The sequence below is a fragment of the Dermacentor silvarum genome, chromosome 4, assembly GCF_013339745.2.
Source record: "Dermacentor silvarum isolate Dsil-2018 chromosome 4, BIME_Dsil_1.4, whole genome shotgun sequence".
NCBI lineage: Eukaryota > Metazoa > Arthropoda > Arachnida > Ixodida > Ixodidae > Dermacentor > Dermacentor silvarum.
This window is the reverse complement of record NC_051157.2, coordinates 84,522,318-84,538,967: the sequence shown is the minus strand read 5'-3', so window position 1 is coordinate 84,538,967 and position 16,650 is coordinate 84,522,318. Positions and strand designations below refer to the sequence as shown.

The following is a 16,650-nucleotide window of genomic DNA, read 5'->3' as shown; positions in this document are numbered from 1 at the left end:
TTTTCCTCATTATAATGCATCGCGTGAAAATCAACTCCTGAGCAAGCAAACATACTCGACTGTTGCGCCATTAAACCCTACATAACTAATACTTGACTGTATCTATCTGCGTGTGAGCAGATACCTTTTTGTTCTCCAGCTAAATTTTCTGCTTACGTTCGGTGACCCTTGATAAGCGATTCCGGATCCTGAGGAGTGAGGACAATTTAATCACTAACGATAACTACAAAATGCTACGCCAATTTGACCGCCACGTACGTACACGAAACAAGGCATATCGTGCTGAAAGCGCCGCATTCCGCCTCATTAGTATGCACGTGACGTAAGCGGTTTGTCGTGGGCTGCAACTAAAATATTGCAAAGCGAATGTAACGGCACTTTTCCCCCTCTATCGTAGCTTATGACTTCATATATAGGCTACTCTGCACGTTACGTAGGCGGTCTGTCGTGAGCTACCACGAAAATATTGCACAGCGAATGCAACGGCACTTTTCCCCATCTATCGCAGTTTGTGACGTTAAGCAGACGCACGCGTTACCTATAAGCAGACGCACGGTTACTCATTACAGAAACCGAGATGATTGTGCAAGAGTACCGAGTGTTTTTCCGCGTTATAATGCATCGCGTGAAAACCAACTCTTGGGCAAGCAAACAAACTCGATTCGCGTGAAAGGAAAGGCTCCGGGGTTCCTGCTCTCTGCAAAGTGCCTCGCAGTCTGGTGCTCTCTCCTAACCACAATTTAAGAAGACGCTTGGCACATTAGGGAACGTCAGACCTCGTCAAGTCAACGAGCTTCGAGATTTCGCTAAGACTTCGTCGCCTAAAGGTAGGTTACTTCACTTGTTGATTAGCTGTAGCATCTCAAAACTTCCATTTAACTTTCAAAAATATAGGAGCGCTGGTAACTAATTGGCTCACATCTAATTTTACCGCTTTCTATTACCTCTCCGATGTAGTACGCTAACATTTGTGGGCTGTATATGTTTGCTGTATATGCCCTGTGGGAGCATACGCATTAACACTATAATGTCAATCAGTCTGAAGGCGCACTGTCGTGTCGGACACTGAAATATTTTTTTAGCTGCGGATAGAAGTATCTTCCCAGTGATATAGAAGAAAAAACAAATAGCGCCAGGATGATGAAACATCTGAGTATATATGACAACTATATACAACATCTGAGTATATATGACAACTATATACGGTCAAGTCACTGTATCATGTGCGCATGGAGTGCGAAATTGTTTCGAGAACTCAGCCACTGTGTACAACACACTTTTTGGCACTGCTTATCCGTACTAAACGTTCCCAATTTCTTCGGCCCGATAACACCCGATAAGGATGAATTCGTCTTCAACTGCAAAGCTTTCGTTGTCTGAGTTTTATTTGTACCTTCATGCTACAAGTATTGCTACAAAGGTGACAAATTTCTTTTTCATGAATATTCCTCCGCCTTACGGGCTACCAAGGTCTGTGTCCCTTCACTTCGCGTTGCCGATTGATTAGGCCTCGCGGTGTGTCATCTGCTAGCGTCCTGTGTCTCTCTCACATGGTGCTGCGGCCACCCCGAAAAGACATTAGTCCCGGGTTCGGTGCCTCGGAGCACGAAGAATTTTTCAACTGCTAAATTTTCTTTCTGAGAAACCCGCATGGGTTTACTTCATACGTTCCTTGGTGGTCAGTAAGAGGTCAGGTCGTCAGTAAGATGAAAAACTACTTCTTTCACGGCTCCAACTATCGTGGATTTCCGCAGAGGTAATTAACATACACCAATAATATAAAGGCAAATATTTTCAAGCTGCGGCTTGTCACGTTTCTGACTCAGTAAAGTTCCTCGGTGCGATCACTATCTGATTATTTTCTCCTTAATCACTCGCGGGTGTGCCCAGTTCCAATAGAGTTGTCCTTGCTGCGCACAAGGCTTGAAACGTAGCTGTTTTGTACACTGTAATATCTGGTAGCAAAGATCAGCGCCTCCTCTATTTTTTCAATACCAGCCGGCGGCCGCATTTCCGAAATGCGAAAACACCCGTGCGGTTTGGATGCACGTTGAAGAAACCCAGGTGGTCCAAATCATTTCGTAGTCCCCCACTACGGCGTGCCTCATGATCAGATCGTGGTTTTGGCACGTCAAACCCCATAATTTATTATTATGCGGCAGATCCAACCGTTAACCACCCTCTCCTATCGTCATTTCCTACTCTCCCCCGTCGGCTAGCGTTCGCGCCTGCTTTATGGTCGTGTGGGAGAGTACCATCTGGGTGGTGCTTCACGACAGGAAGTCAGAGGAAGTAATCCTGACAGATGCGTGAAGCGTCTACCGCATCTCCTCCGGAACGGCAGCGGCGCGCGCTCAGATGGACGCTTAATTGGCAATTAACAGACCTAGAGAGATGGGAGATCGTGGTGTCCAGCAGCTGGTGGGCTGGGCTTTGAGAGTCGCCGAGGGTCACAAGCTCACGGCCGCCCTACGAGATCTAGAGCCGACCCATTTGTAGGATATATATAAGGCTCAAGTATTAAATGCGAAGCATTTCTTGGCGAGCATTTGCTACTTTGACAGTATCTATCTATCTATCTATCTTATCTATCTATCTATCTATCTATCTATCTATATATATATATATATATATATATATAGCCACATACGTCTTTGTGCTGTTATGGTCATTTCGTTAACTTGGTAGGTGCCAAAATTGGCATACTATGAAAAGAGTATATGACGAACATATATGATATGTCACGACATGCGTGTCATGTACGTCGTGAAGCAGCCGCCTACCTATTGGTGGTGCTCTCATGGTAGGTACCAAAATTGGCCCAGTATGACAGGAGTGTATGACCAACATAAGTGATAGGTCATGACATGAACCTCATGACAATGACCCAGCCAAAAATGTTAACTCTCAAAAACCACTGAAATGGGTTCGGACGCGGGTACTATGTGAAGAGAACACTCAAGGATGCAGGGAGAAATAATACTCATGAGCATGACTCAGCATAAATGACAATGACTCAGCGAAAAAAGATTAACGCTCAAAAGTCGTTGAAATAGGTTCGGACGTGGGTACTAAGTGAAGGAAACACTAAAATATGATGGTAGAAGTCATAGTCATGGCCATGACTGAGCAAAATTGACAATAACTCAGAGAAAAAAAGTTTAACACTCAAAAGCCACTGAAATGGGTGCGCATGTGGGCACTAAGTGAAGAAACACTAAAGAATGATGGTAGAAGTCGTAGTCACCCGCCGTGGTTGCTCAGTGGCTAGGGTGTTGGTCTGCTGAGCACGAGGTCGCGGGATAGAATCCCGGCCACAGCGGCCGCATTTCGATGGGGGCGAAATGCGAAAACACCCGTGTACTTAGATTTAGGTGCACGTTAAATAACCTCAGGTGGTCCAAATTTCCGGAGTCCCCCACTACGGCGTGCCTCATAATCAGATCGTGGTTTTGTCACGTAAAACTCCATAATTGAATTGAATTGAGAAGTCATAGTCATGAGCAGGACTCAACAAAAACGTCAATGACTCAGAGAAAAAAGAAGATTAACACTCAAACGTCACTGAAATAGGTTCGGACGTGGGTACTAAGTGAAGGAAACGCTAAAGGAGGATGGTAGAAGTCATAGTCATGAGCATGACTGAGCAAAAATGACAATGACTCGAGAAAAGATTAACACTCAAAAACCACTGAATTGGGTTCGGACAGGCGCATTAAGTGAAGGAAACACCAAAGAATTATGGTAGAAATCATAGGCAGGACCATGACTCAGCAAAAATGTGAATGACTCAGCGAAAAAACATTAACACTCAAAAACCAATGTAATGAGTTCGGATGTAGTACTAAGCGAAGGAAAAGGCTTAAAGGTTGATGCTCGAAGTCATAGTCATGAGCATGACGAAGCCTTTCGCCTTAAGGTCTCTTAGGTGCAGCTAAAGGCACTCCTGAGGACTCATGACATGAATGTCATGACATGCATGTCATGTAGGTCATAAAAGAGCCGCCTACTTTTTGGTGCTCTCATGGTCGTTTCGTTAACTTGGTAGGCTCCCTGCACACTGCTTCGCTTAGCATCGATTCCCACAGGGCGTGGGATCTGCCGGCTTTTTAAATAAATGTATTCCGCCGCCACGCACGCTTGAAGCAAGCAGTCGTACCTAGGGAGCCTACATGCAATCTCTGTACAATTTGGGTTGCGTCACATCGCGGCAACTCACTGAACTAAGGCGCACCAAAGGCGCCCTGTGGGGAGCCAGCGATTGTGCTGGAATTGAAAAAAAAATACGCTCTGGTGGACCGTCAGGAAGCATTCAGCTGCAACCATTCATGTGCTATCGGTGGAGTCCGTCATTTATTTTGCGCATGTATAGTTCGAATATACTCAAGTGTGCGCCCATTTAGTTATTCTTGACACGTTGGCGATAGAGAGGGCGTATGTTTCCGTGCGAGTTGGGCTAGAAGTGTATTGATACTGTGCGCAAAAATTATTATGACAGGAAACGGTGATACTCTCTTTGTCATAGTTTAACGAGCGGTACTCACTCCTGCCGACGTTCCCGGGCTGATGCCCTTTCTTTAAAGGTTAGCGATATAACGCTGGCGGATAAGCAAATGTGTGTATCCTAGAAGAAAGCCGTACAACTCAAAGTGCCGAAAACACGTACGGACAGTTGCAGCAGCGGTCCGCGAACTTGGCCCCACAGATTCATTCTATTCCTTAATGTGCCAGTCACTATTTTTGCAGCCAGATGCTGCACACGTCTTCAATCTACGTGATTCAATCCAGCGTGTTTGGAGCACAGTGCGTTAGCGAAAACTCAGTTGCATTTCCGACAGCTGATGGCGCAGAAGCAAGGTAGAAGCGGTAATAGTTTCGTATGCGTGCGCTGCCACTGAGTCCACGTGCGGCGCGCAGCCGAAATCGCCATCTCGTTTCTCTAGAACAAACTGCTCCGCGAAAAGGGTCAAAACACGTTTGTTCCCAAAGGGCCCGCTCACAGCCTTGAATCTAGGCCTGCGGTAATTAAAATTTTGTGCAGAAACTATCGACAATGATTGGCAATGTAAGCGAAACCAGAACGACCGAACGAACCAATGAAGGAGAGCTACGAGTTTACGAGGCGTTATTGTATTTATATATGCAGTAATGTATTTGTAAAATACAACGTTTCTTGCTACCGCGGAAGTTGGCGCGGAAGTATTGTGACAATTGTAATGCTATAAAAACGGTAAAGGATATTCTGTAAGAATGCCCAGCCTGTACAAATGAAAGTACTTTTTTACGAAAACGAAATGGACAGGATTAGCCAGGCACCAATAACACTGAGGAGCACATTATCTGTCCTTCTAAGCAGCGTTTGTAGCAGCGTTTGTAGAAGCTTGTTTGCTTGTCTTCGGCATAGTGGACTGCTTAGCAGGCTTTAGAAAATGCTATATGTATGCGTTAGAATGACCACATTTAATTTGCACGGAGCTTTCTTTTGGAATGTAACATAGCGAGCATCAGCTTAAAAGTAAATACGAAGTCCATATTTCTGACATCTTTGTTTTTCTTCCACCCTCGCTCTCTTCAGATCTTTCAATCCCTCATGCCCTCCTCTATGCAGAGTAGGATGTAGGAGACTTGACACACGCCGGTATAACTCTCAGAGTTTCATTAAAAGGCTTTCTCTCTCTTCCCTCTGGAGATGTGACTCGGCAGTTTTTTTGTTACCATAACGTATCAAGCAATGCTTACAGGCCCAATGCCGACACCGCGCCAGGAAACAGCAAGTGAATGTCGGCCATAAACGTGCAACTGTTTGTCATTTAGCATCGCGCGCTCCGTTTATTCTCTCGTCATTTCTTTACTATTTCACCAGTTCCCTCACTCTTTTGAGGCATGGCCAAACAAGCTTTGCTGCAGACACACAGCGTGCGCAGCTGAACCCAGAGTGTGCGTGTTTGTATGTGTAATCATGCTATGCTCTTCTCTGTTATCGTAGCCCTCAAGCAGGTGCCCACTATGACGATCAACGTACCCAAGCAGCTGCAAAGCATAACATCGACAATGGTAGACGAGAGGAAAGATGACTCCCAGGTGGCGGGATTCTATCAAGATCGAGTTGTGTTCATCACCGGTGGAACGGGCTTCATTGGAAAGGTGTGTAACCATCGCTTGAATTGTGTGCCATAGTTGCAACGTGTGTGCTTATACGAGTACGGGCAGTTTGTCGATGGTCAGACAAATAGTTGGTTACAGACATTTAAGCACTCACTAACGGTCCGCTGTTTGCAGGCATGTGTACATGAACAATCCGGCGGGGATTGAAGGTTGATGGTACCACAACCCGATGTCGTTGAAAACAGCTGCAGCCTGAACTAGATACCATCTTCGGAAATTTGCAGCGATGGAAATAAACCAGATAATTCGGTCAAATAGCGACACTTCGTCTCTTTGACAATGCTGATATCTGCATTGTAATGTAACATAAGGAGCAGTGGGGATATGGCTATGAGAGAGAGAGAACGACGGCGAGAGAGATAAACTTTGACCTCCAAAACATGCATTATGCGGTGCATTTGAAAACTTTCAACACCCGAAAACCGCTCTCTTACCGCAAGCCTGCACCTCGAGCTTGTAGAGAATAGAAAACAGTGCAAGTTGTCATTGGTTCATAGCTAATAACAACAACGCAATGAAAACTAAAACGAACGCGCTTGTGTTGTGTCTAGGCCTTGCATCGTCTATGTTTTCAGTGCGCTGCTGTTCTTAGCCACGAACCTAGACCTTCTTGGAGCAATTGTTTTCTGATTACCCCGTGAATGGAAAGACCTTGAGAGACACACTACGCTGACCACGCTTCAGATCTGCCACTGAATATTCTGACTCATCGTTTTAATAAAGCATTGTTCTTCATTAAACGCACCCTTCACATGGCCAAGGGGAACGTTATTCTAGCACCAATGGGGAGGTTATGTCCTTCAGTGGGGACCGTTGATGCACAAATGAATCATTATTGTACTAAGCTGGTTTTGCCAGAAAGCTCTGTACCAAATAAACTTACAAACCTAGCTGCTTCAGGTGATGTGTGTGCAATAGTGCAAGCCAAGATAGTGCATGAAGTGTGCATGAAGTGTAGACTGCTGATAGAAAGAACGATATTTAAAATGTGTAAAAACATTTTTAAAACACTTGTGATTGGATCTGTGATGAAAGTTTAAATAATGTGTACATAGTGTTCTTGTACAGAAAGCTGGAAAGTAGACTAACAGATCTTGTTCTTGGGCAAGTTGGTGGGGTTTACGAAATATTGTTTTTGGGCACTAGATGAGACATACAAAGAAAAGGAGAAACATTCAAATCGTATCGGTGCTTTTTGAGTGTGGCCATTGTAAATACTGCCAGAACAGGACCTAAACAGCTTTAGAGTCTGGTTGCAAACAAGCTTTTTAAGAATGAATGGCTGCTGTATGACTAGCTATGGTGGTATTTCCTAGCTTTCAAAAAATAAATACGGTAAAGAATAGTTGCAGAAAAAGATCAGTACTTGTGTAAAAAGAAAGAAAGAAGCTGCCGACGGACTTGCGTGCGTAGACAAATGTAAAAGGGCCTGTTGCAAGGAAAACATCACATGTTGTAGCGTAAAAGATAAAACTGTTACATGACAAGGAACACTATAAACAAAAAGTAAATCACAGATTAGAAACAAAAATCACAGCTTATCATGTGTACTTTCGCGTTGAAACGCAAAACAAAGCTCGCATTACCCAATTTGGTTCTGCTTTTGTCGTGTTCTCAAATGTGATGATTTGCGATATTTTGATTATCAGATGAACAGCAAGGGAACTTTAACATTTGGTTGGTACGAAATATTAGGTTAGTTTCAAATATTCAAAAATACAGAAAAGCCTTTTTTAATACGGGTACGAATAGTTAGTGTGTGATATTCGATTCGTATTCGAAACTTCGAATATTGGCTCACCCCTACTATTCATACATCCTGTTTGAGTGTAACATTGTTCATTCGTTCGAGCCATGTTGTAGAGCACGAACGTCGTTGCGGGAAACAGGCGAGTCACATGGTACTTTTTTCAGATTTCCAGAGCCCCAAAAATAAAAACAGTACAGTAGTGTTACTGAATTACTATGAATTCAAATTCATATTTCTGAAACCAGTGTGTAACTTCTTTAATAAATAGTTTACGTTTATCACAATACTTTAAAAGCTAATTATTTATATCTTGTAAAAGATCACCTTTGTTCACAATTAAAAAAAAACGAGTTGTTCAAAATGGCCATCAAAATTAATGTGATGGCTGCATTCACTTGGCGAACGCCAGATTTGTTAAAGGCTGGCCATACCGTAGCTGAAACACCCTCTATCCAGCAGTCTATGACGTCTCATTTCTGCAATAATTTTTTTTGTCAAATGAATAACCCCGCAAAACAAAACAATCCAGAACTGCACAGAATGTCCAAGTGAACTTGTTTGTCCCGGTGGAAACCAAAACCATAGGAATGTTTTTTTCCTTTGTGCGCGTGTGTGCGTGTGTGTGGGGGGGGGAGTGTATATGCATATATATATATATATATATATATATATATATATATATATATATATATGTGTGTGTGTGTGTGTGTGTGTGGTGTGTGTGTGTGTGTGTGCGTGTGCGTGTGTGTGTGTGCGTGTGCGTGTGCGTGCGTGCGTGCGTGTGCGTGTGCGTGTGCGTGTGCGTGTGTGTGTGTGTGTGTGTGTGTGTGTGTGTGTGTGTGTGTGTGTGTGTGTGTGTGTGTGTGTGTGTGTGTGTGTGTGTGTGTGTGTGTGTGTGTGTGTGTCGAGCTTGTTTGATCCCGATTGAACATGTTCAGACAGGTGTAAACCAGTTCGTACGGCTATAATTTTCACTCGGGAGCTGAACCTTAATCGTACCGGAAAGCGTGAACGCGAACCCGAATCGAACCCAACAAAATTTTGTTTCGACACCCTGCGAACGCCATGTCTTTCACCATCATTCCTAGCACAGATAGATTGCCATGAAATTTGAGCGCGTGCAAATTTTGAACGTGCGTACTACTTACTGTTCTGCCAGGGTTTGAAACATAGTTATTCTTATGTCTACTCCAAATTTTAACAAGGCGACTTGGTACAGAGACAAAACCGAAGAGCACGTCAATGCGAGCGCTTTCTCCTTCTGCTATTCGTTTTTTTTTTTTTTTTGTCTGAAGCCACTACGTTTTGTTTTAGACCACTCAGAATTAGTTAATCTGAATGTTTGACGTTAATAACTACAGAGTTGTGGTTCCTAAGGAGATGGGAAAGGGGAGTGGGGGCATGACGGACATACCAAAACAGGAAATTCTACCAAACGTTTTCAAATATGAGAATTATTTAGGTTTTGTGCACAAAGATAGGCAAAGACATGCCTATCTGAACGCCACTCCTTTCAACACTCATGTTTCAGGTTCTGCTGGAGAAGCTGCTGCGATCTTGTCCTGGCCTGAAGCGGGTCTACCTTCTCGTGCGCAGCAAGCGCGGGAAAAATCCACAGGCGAGGCTCGAGAAGTTGTTCGACTCTCAGGTGAATATCGCAAACCATCAATTTAACCAGAATATCGGTGTCGACGCAATTCACAATTTTCTTAGATAACTAAACCGCCATAATATGCGGGAAAGTCTCTCAAGAAGCAACTCGGCCAATCAGCTTGGCAAGAAGACGCGACGCCTAAAGAAGGACCCCTGCAAAGCGCTGACACTCTCTGACACCGCCTGCAGGACGGTGTGGAAAACTCGAATGCCAGCACTGTGCGAAGATTCCTTCATGATTGCTGCTTGTGGGTAAACAGCGCACAAAGGGGAACAGAAGAAGAGCGATCAGACAGATCCCGTCACTGTTGGTGTCTCATGTATTTGTGCTGTTTATCGACACGTATTTATACTTGAACTTGAGAAAATCCAAATCGCCATTAATGTTCGTAGAGTTTTTCTGTTATTGCGATAGCAATTATGCGGACACTAGAGACGTGTTCACGCCATGGCCGTTGCGGTGCTGTTCCGCCATCAACACAGCTAGCGGCCAGAGGACTTGAGGACCTCCAGAGGCGCAGCGTTCGTTTCGATGCAAAAACGAGGAATCGAACTTGATGCCTGTCAATGGCTCCGATAATCGGTTTGGTGGGGAGCCAGGACCGCGTTCTCCCTTCCACTGCTGGCATGAATGTTGCATGAATGTTACTGGCATGCAGGCGGACACTCTTCCGACACTCTAAGAAGAAAAGAAGGAAATGGGGTATTGAGGCTACATCTTTAGGGGAGGAAGTGATCCTCCCCAACCATTCCTCCCTTTAGGGGCCAAGTGCGAGGGGATGAACTGTTACTCCCCATGCGGTCACTCCTTCAAGGACTAACAGTTGCTCTTTTCCGGTGCCCCTTAAGGGAGTAACGGTCATTCTTTCCGATGCTCCTCAAAGATGAAATTAACGGAATTAACCATTTATACAGCGATAAAAAAATTACTGAGCTAATAACAAAAGAGTGCTCGAAAGTAGGATTCGAACTCACGACTTCACACTCAAAAGTCGGGTACACTAACCTAACCATGGCAGCTCGGTTGACAAGACATGTTACTGAGACAAAGTTAACCACCTGAACGCAGCTGCGTCAATACATAAGAGACTCGGCATTTGGAGTATGCTATGCGGGGAGAGTATAACGTTGCCCATACTTACAACTATAAGCGACTACATAAAGAAAGCTGCCCGATTATTCTTACGATGATTTAAACTGAGACATTACGTGATGCTTGTGTATCGAGCGCAAACGAGGCAAGCAAGACGACAGAGAAGGCCACCTTCTCTATCGCTTAGCGTGCCCCTTTTGAGCTACACATCGGTTCAGCTAAGTTTGTAAACTCCTTGGAATGAAAGTAACTTAGGTAATATTGGCCAAGAAGACCTGGCAGTCCATCAATGACTTGGGCGTTTAATGTGTATCGTTCACTTATGGTGCGCACGCACACGAAGTGCATGGCTCTTCACATTCCAACGTTTAAAGTTCACTCAATTTTCTCACGAAGAGGCAAAGTGCTGCTTTACATGTAGTTCAATGCATGTAGTTTAATGCATTCACAATATGTAGACAATACCTTTTTCGCAGCATCACTTCACGACACGTACGAAAACAGCGGAGTGAATGGGGAGTTACTGTTGCCGTTCGTCCTCCCATTGCTCTCTTTCGGACCAGGGACTAAACACTTACTCTCCGAAATTTCCACACGTCATGCACACTCTTGCAGTTAGTCCCTTGAGGGACGAAAGTGCCTTTTATTGGGTTAACTGTCCAGTTACTCCCGTTTTCCCGGCATACTTCTTAGAGTGTACAGTTGATCCACCTTTTGTGTTTATAAGCTTCAGCATAAAATTTATTTGAAAAAGATTTGGTAATTTAATTTACTGCTACGCTTGCTAACGTCCCATTAATCCAACATACTCAGTGAAATATGGCAGCACCCGCAGCGTTGAACCCAATTCTACTGGGTTTCATGAGGAATAAAAAAACGTGAATATTGTGGCCATAATGTGAAGCCTCTTGATCTCGGCGCAATTACCACAACATACGACTTCCATTAGTGCAGATAACCCTCGCTTAATCATTGTCACAAAGCCGACGCGCCGTGCAAGCAATTTCGGCCACCTTTCTGCAGCATTTGAATACTAAAACGCGCTCTAAAAAGTCAATTTCGAAGCAACTTTCTTAGCTTCAATGTTCCTGTGCTGTCACCATTTGTTCTGTCACGTTGATAAGGAACGTCGCTGGTTGCTAAATAAAAAGAACTGCCGCTAAACAGACCAATAAGTCACTAAATCTAGTGAGAAAATCGCTAAAATGGCAACACTCAGCAGCAGTTGCCTTGCCTGCTACGACGCGCTAACATGTCGCATCCACGCATAGTTAGAACGCCGTCCGCGTAGTTCGAGCGCAACGCAAAACCTTGCGATTGCTGTCAATGCTTCGGCCTTCGGGCGAAACTTCAGGTTTTGCAAGCTCAGGAAGGAAAAAAGGAATAGGCGGAGAGGTCGAAAAGGCTCCAGTAGACGTAGGGCTCTTTCAGAGGTGCAGCATAGCAAGCAATAGCTTCGCATCTTCCTTTAGCAAACTTCGGAGGCTGCTATTCCAGAGTTCATTTAACTTTCTCTGCCGTATATAAATACCGAAACCCAGCAGGGACAACGTGGCTGTGCGCGCGCCAGGAGAGAAGCTTTTCAACGCCGGAAAATCCAATGCGCAGTAGTGTATGTATTACCTACAACAGAACGCATACAGAATAACACACACACACAGACACACACACGGACACGCACACACGCACACGCACACATGCAAACACGCGCGCACACATACAGAGCGGCGAAACGTCGGCTGGCCTTGGTTTCCGCCGTTTGGAAGTGGCTTCTACTCGAAGATACGACATGTCCAATCGCGGAGTAGTTAGAAAAAAAAACTTCGCTTTATAAAGAGGTCCTCAAATCATGTTTTAAACTCTGCTGCGCTTTTTCAATCAGCGTTGGATGATATATTTAGGACGGCATCTGATTTTTTTTTATTTTGTCTTTAAGCAAAAGATTCAAACGAGACGAGTGGATTCCTTCTTTCGGGACATTTGTCATGTAATTGGTGCTGTTGTGTTACAGAATAATATGTTTTTGGAAGTTAAACGAGATCCGTGGCAAAATTAAATATCGCCCATAGGCAGTATTCCCGTACTTTTTTATAAAAAGATTTTACTTACAGTGGTGGTGAAACATATGAGGGAGCCAACCAAGCCTTGGTTGGTGTTTGATCAGACTTAGTATGTTTAAAATGATAAATGTTCCATGCGCCGAAGTTTCAGCCTAAAATACTTCCTTTTGCAGATGTTCGCACGCCTCAAGCAAGAGCAGCCAGATGCTTTTGAAAAAGTGACAGCGCTGGAAGGAGACCTGAGTGAGCCAAACTTGGGACTCAGTGTGCTTGATGAGGCCGCCTTGGTGGATAGTGTCTCCGTCGTCTTTCACTCAGGTGCCACGGTCAAGTTCGATGAACCTCTCAGGCAAGTGAAAGACTAACCCATATTTGTTTTATGCGATTAGCCTTCTTTGCCTACTTCAGGTACTTTGAATCTATCTATCTATCTATCTATCTATCTATCTATCTATCATCTATCTATCTATCTATCTATCTATCTATCTACCTAATGTTTTTTGTCTATCTAGCTGTCACTAGTGCTACTAATTTCCGGAAATTTTGAAGCTGTGAAACAAGAAACTTAAAATAAAAACAAGTACATTCTCCTCAACGTTTGGAAACACTAAAAAAATATCGTAACTTTTTTTTACCATATGAAAGTAAAAATAGCTGACGGGGGCGCATCCAAAAACGTGTTTATTAACGTGTTTGCATGATATGGACATTCCATAACAAATCAATCGCATTATTATTCGCTCGGAGATTGTTAGCAGGCTTCGGAACTGTTGTTTAGCGGCCATGAAAACCGCGCAATATTATTTTATGATGGCGCCGATGCTGCGGTACTGTCTGCACACTTCCTTAACTTTAGTTGTTCACATTACGGACGGAGTGTGAACAACTCTGTCGTAATGTTTCGTCGTTTCATAAATGTGACATTCCGAATTTCATTTTTCTTTATTTTATTTTTATTTCGCGCATTTTGTTGCCAGATTAATTCTTACAGATTTCGAGGTGGAGCGTTCGGTTCATTCAGAGCACAGTGCAGGTTGTCCGTTAATAAGAATATTTAACTAAAGGTCCATGCAAAAGCTGTTGAAACCCATAACATCTAGCCAGTGCGGGTGCCGTTGCCACCCGTATTTTGTCTTTGTATGTTTTCTGCTTTACCAAGCTTCCTACTTAGAGCAAACGAATATTTTTGTTTACTGTGAAGCGTAATATACCAATTGGGTATATTACGCTTCAGCGGCGACCAATTCGCCGGAGGCCACAGAGCAAGGGACGGCCGTTCGGAACCGTCCCTTTCTATGTGGTCGCCGCCGAATTGGTCGGCTTTGGGAGAGCGAGAGTGCTTGTGCTACGTGAGTGCTCTCACAAACAGCGTTGTATTTCTTTGTGTGTGTGTGCGTGTGCGTGTGCGTGTGTGTGTGTGTGTGGAGCCCGTTTATGAATACGACGGGCCGAGCACACAGCATCACGATAATAAAAGCCAACACATCTTTTTTTTTTTCTTCAGTCTACCTCCCAATGTGAAAATTGCCCTCATGACTCAAATCTAGTAAACGAAATTATTTGTCACAAATGCCACCTTCAAAGTTTAGCCCTAGAAGTTGTCAGTTCAAGTCGTGCAGCCAGACAGCCCGCCCCCTAGAAAGGTGACAGCATACAGTCTTGCGTCGAGATTGAAAACCCATGGAAAGAACGAACTTCTGGGGGTTTTCCTTGTTAGAGCAAGACAGTCAGCCAAGTCAGGCTGTGCCTTTGCAGATAACAGGGTGCAATAAGTTCTAAAATTGCTGCGTTTAGAGGTGGGTAGTAGAGGGAGGGAGGGAACGTGTCGTTGGAAACTGGTGCACCGAACTGCCAGCCTCTCAGCTTACGTGCACTTCACGCTAGGTTAAGGGAGTGCTGAAGTACTGAAAAAAAATCTGAGTGCCCCAATTTTTGTGCTTAGTAGCTATTTGTCGAATTACGGTGGAAGCTTCAATTATTGTAAAGCGCCAAGAATATATACTCGTAATTACAGAGCCTTTTATGTGACCTGATTCAAAACGCACACCATGTGCAGCGTGACTTTGGACTTGAAAAAGGAGACCATTCTTGTCACCGAAAGTGAAAGTGGCGGTCACTTGGCATCACTAACTAAATGGCGTGCTAGTGAATCCGGTAGGGTGGTTCAGTGCTATACAATGATCATTTCGCCGAAATCTTCCATATTGCCTATTCTTATTACACGCTTATGATAGAAACGCACGGGAACCCGCTTTTCCCGCTTGCCCCGTCGAGTGTTGGTGGACTTTGTTTTCTGCAGCAAGGTCGTAGTGCGTGCGTACGCTTCAGTGGTGTCTGGTACAATGAGTCGGTCACATCAGGCTTCGGTGACGTGAATAGTCTGGTCAACGCGAACTAAGTGGCCGAGAACATAGCGCACACGAAGATACCGGCCTTCGGCGCACCTAGACGCCTAGACTCTGTACCCACCGCAGATCATTTTCAAGACAGGGCTGGCGCGGCCGCGCTCAGCCGCGCCAAATGCAGCCGCCGCCGTGGTAGAACGCCTCCCGGCCGCCTTCCTGGAAGTCGCTTGAAGGAAGTCGCCCCCTTCCTCCCTAGCGCACCAGAGATCGAGCCGCCATCCTCGGCTGACCCTTGCACGTTTTATTGCGATAGCAATTATATGGACAATCCAAAGCAGATTTCTGCCGTCGGCGTCGCCGTCGCCGTTGCCGTGAGGTTCTGTATGACGTCAATGGAGATGAAATCGTCGCCGCCGAACGCTGTATGTGCGAGTGAAAGGGCGTGAGGGACGCGCTCTTTCACGGGGAGTGAACCCACGGCGGAAAACAAACGCGCGTTCTGTGCCGTGCTTCCTTAAGGGCTGCAGAAGTAGGCGTCTCTTTCCTCGTTTACAATCACCATATATGTAGAGCGAACGCGCCTTCTTCCGGCGCGCTAAAGGCGGTGCGGGGGGGGGGGGGGGGGGAGGGAAGGGAGGTGACTTTTAGCTGCGGCACCAAGTGCCTATTTATATCAGAGGCTCCGGCACCAGTCAGCAACGCCGCACGCATTTTGTGCGAACGCGGGCAAAACGCCGACGGCGTCGACATTAGTTCTGCGTGTTGCCGGTGCTGCTGCATGTCCAAGTTTATACAGCTGATAAAGCTACTATCATTTACTCCGTGTAGCTCCCTACAAATTTGCTATCGCAATTGATGCTTCGCCTTTCAGGTGAAACTGCGACCACTTTTTTCCTCTCGCACCCACAGCATACGGCGCGCGGCCCCGCTGTTAACGCACATTGACTTTAACGAAAGACCACTGGGATGCCGACAGCGGATATACTCCTGGACTGTCCATATAATTGCTATTGCAAAAGGTCCTCTCCAGATCCTCCACGTTACCTTATTCCCCAGGACAGTCCAGCAGTAGGCGCCGGAATAGAAATCATTCATCGTGCTTTAGAAAGGGGGCACGATATCATCTTTCGGTGGCTCAAAGAATAATTTGGAATTGATGCTACTGATCTCGCTGACAAGGCGCCCTAGTTTGCCCCACAGAGGACATCTCGTTCAATATTCTTCCCTCAGGATTTACAACGCAGGGGAAATCTGTCTGCTCTCTCATACAAGACACAATCTCTCTGCAGTTATCCGTCCATGTATAATTGCCGCATGTATACTCTATACATTTCGTTATTATTTCTGTTGTGAACTAGCCTCTCCCGTTGCAATGCAAATCATGTAACGCATGTCGCTAGAAATATTGTGTGCGTGAGTGTGTAGGGCACGGAGGAGGGATGTGCCTGAGAGCGTGCATGTTTTGTTCATGTTGCAGCGATGTGAAAAGTTTTAATTTCAGGGAAGCGGCTGAGCTCAACATTATGGGTACAAGGCGTGTTCTGGAACTCTGCAAACAAATGCCAAATCTTTGTGTAAGTTATA

The 16,650-nt window shown here is 45.0% G+C and overlaps 1 protein-coding gene across 1 annotated transcript in view; it reads left to right on the top strand.

Moving 5' to 3' along the window:
* The first annotated feature begins 281 nt into the window (after positions 1–281).
* The window catches only part of LOC119448733 (putative fatty acyl-CoA reductase CG5065), a 117,871-nt gene continuing 101,502 nt past the window's right edge, over positions 282–16,650 (top strand). Inside the window, exons 1-5 of the mRNA XM_049665808.1 lie at positions 282–827; positions 5,998–6,144; positions 9,447–9,563; positions 12,895–13,070; positions 16,568–16,640. Coding sequence (XP_049521765.1) covers positions 6,007–6,144; positions 9,447–9,563; positions 12,895–13,070; positions 16,568–16,640 — 504 coding nt within the window. The 5' untranslated portion in view covers positions 282–827; positions 5,998–6,006. The remainder of the gene's footprint in view (positions 828–5,997; positions 6,145–9,446; positions 9,564–12,894; positions 13,071–16,567; positions 16,641–16,650) is intronic.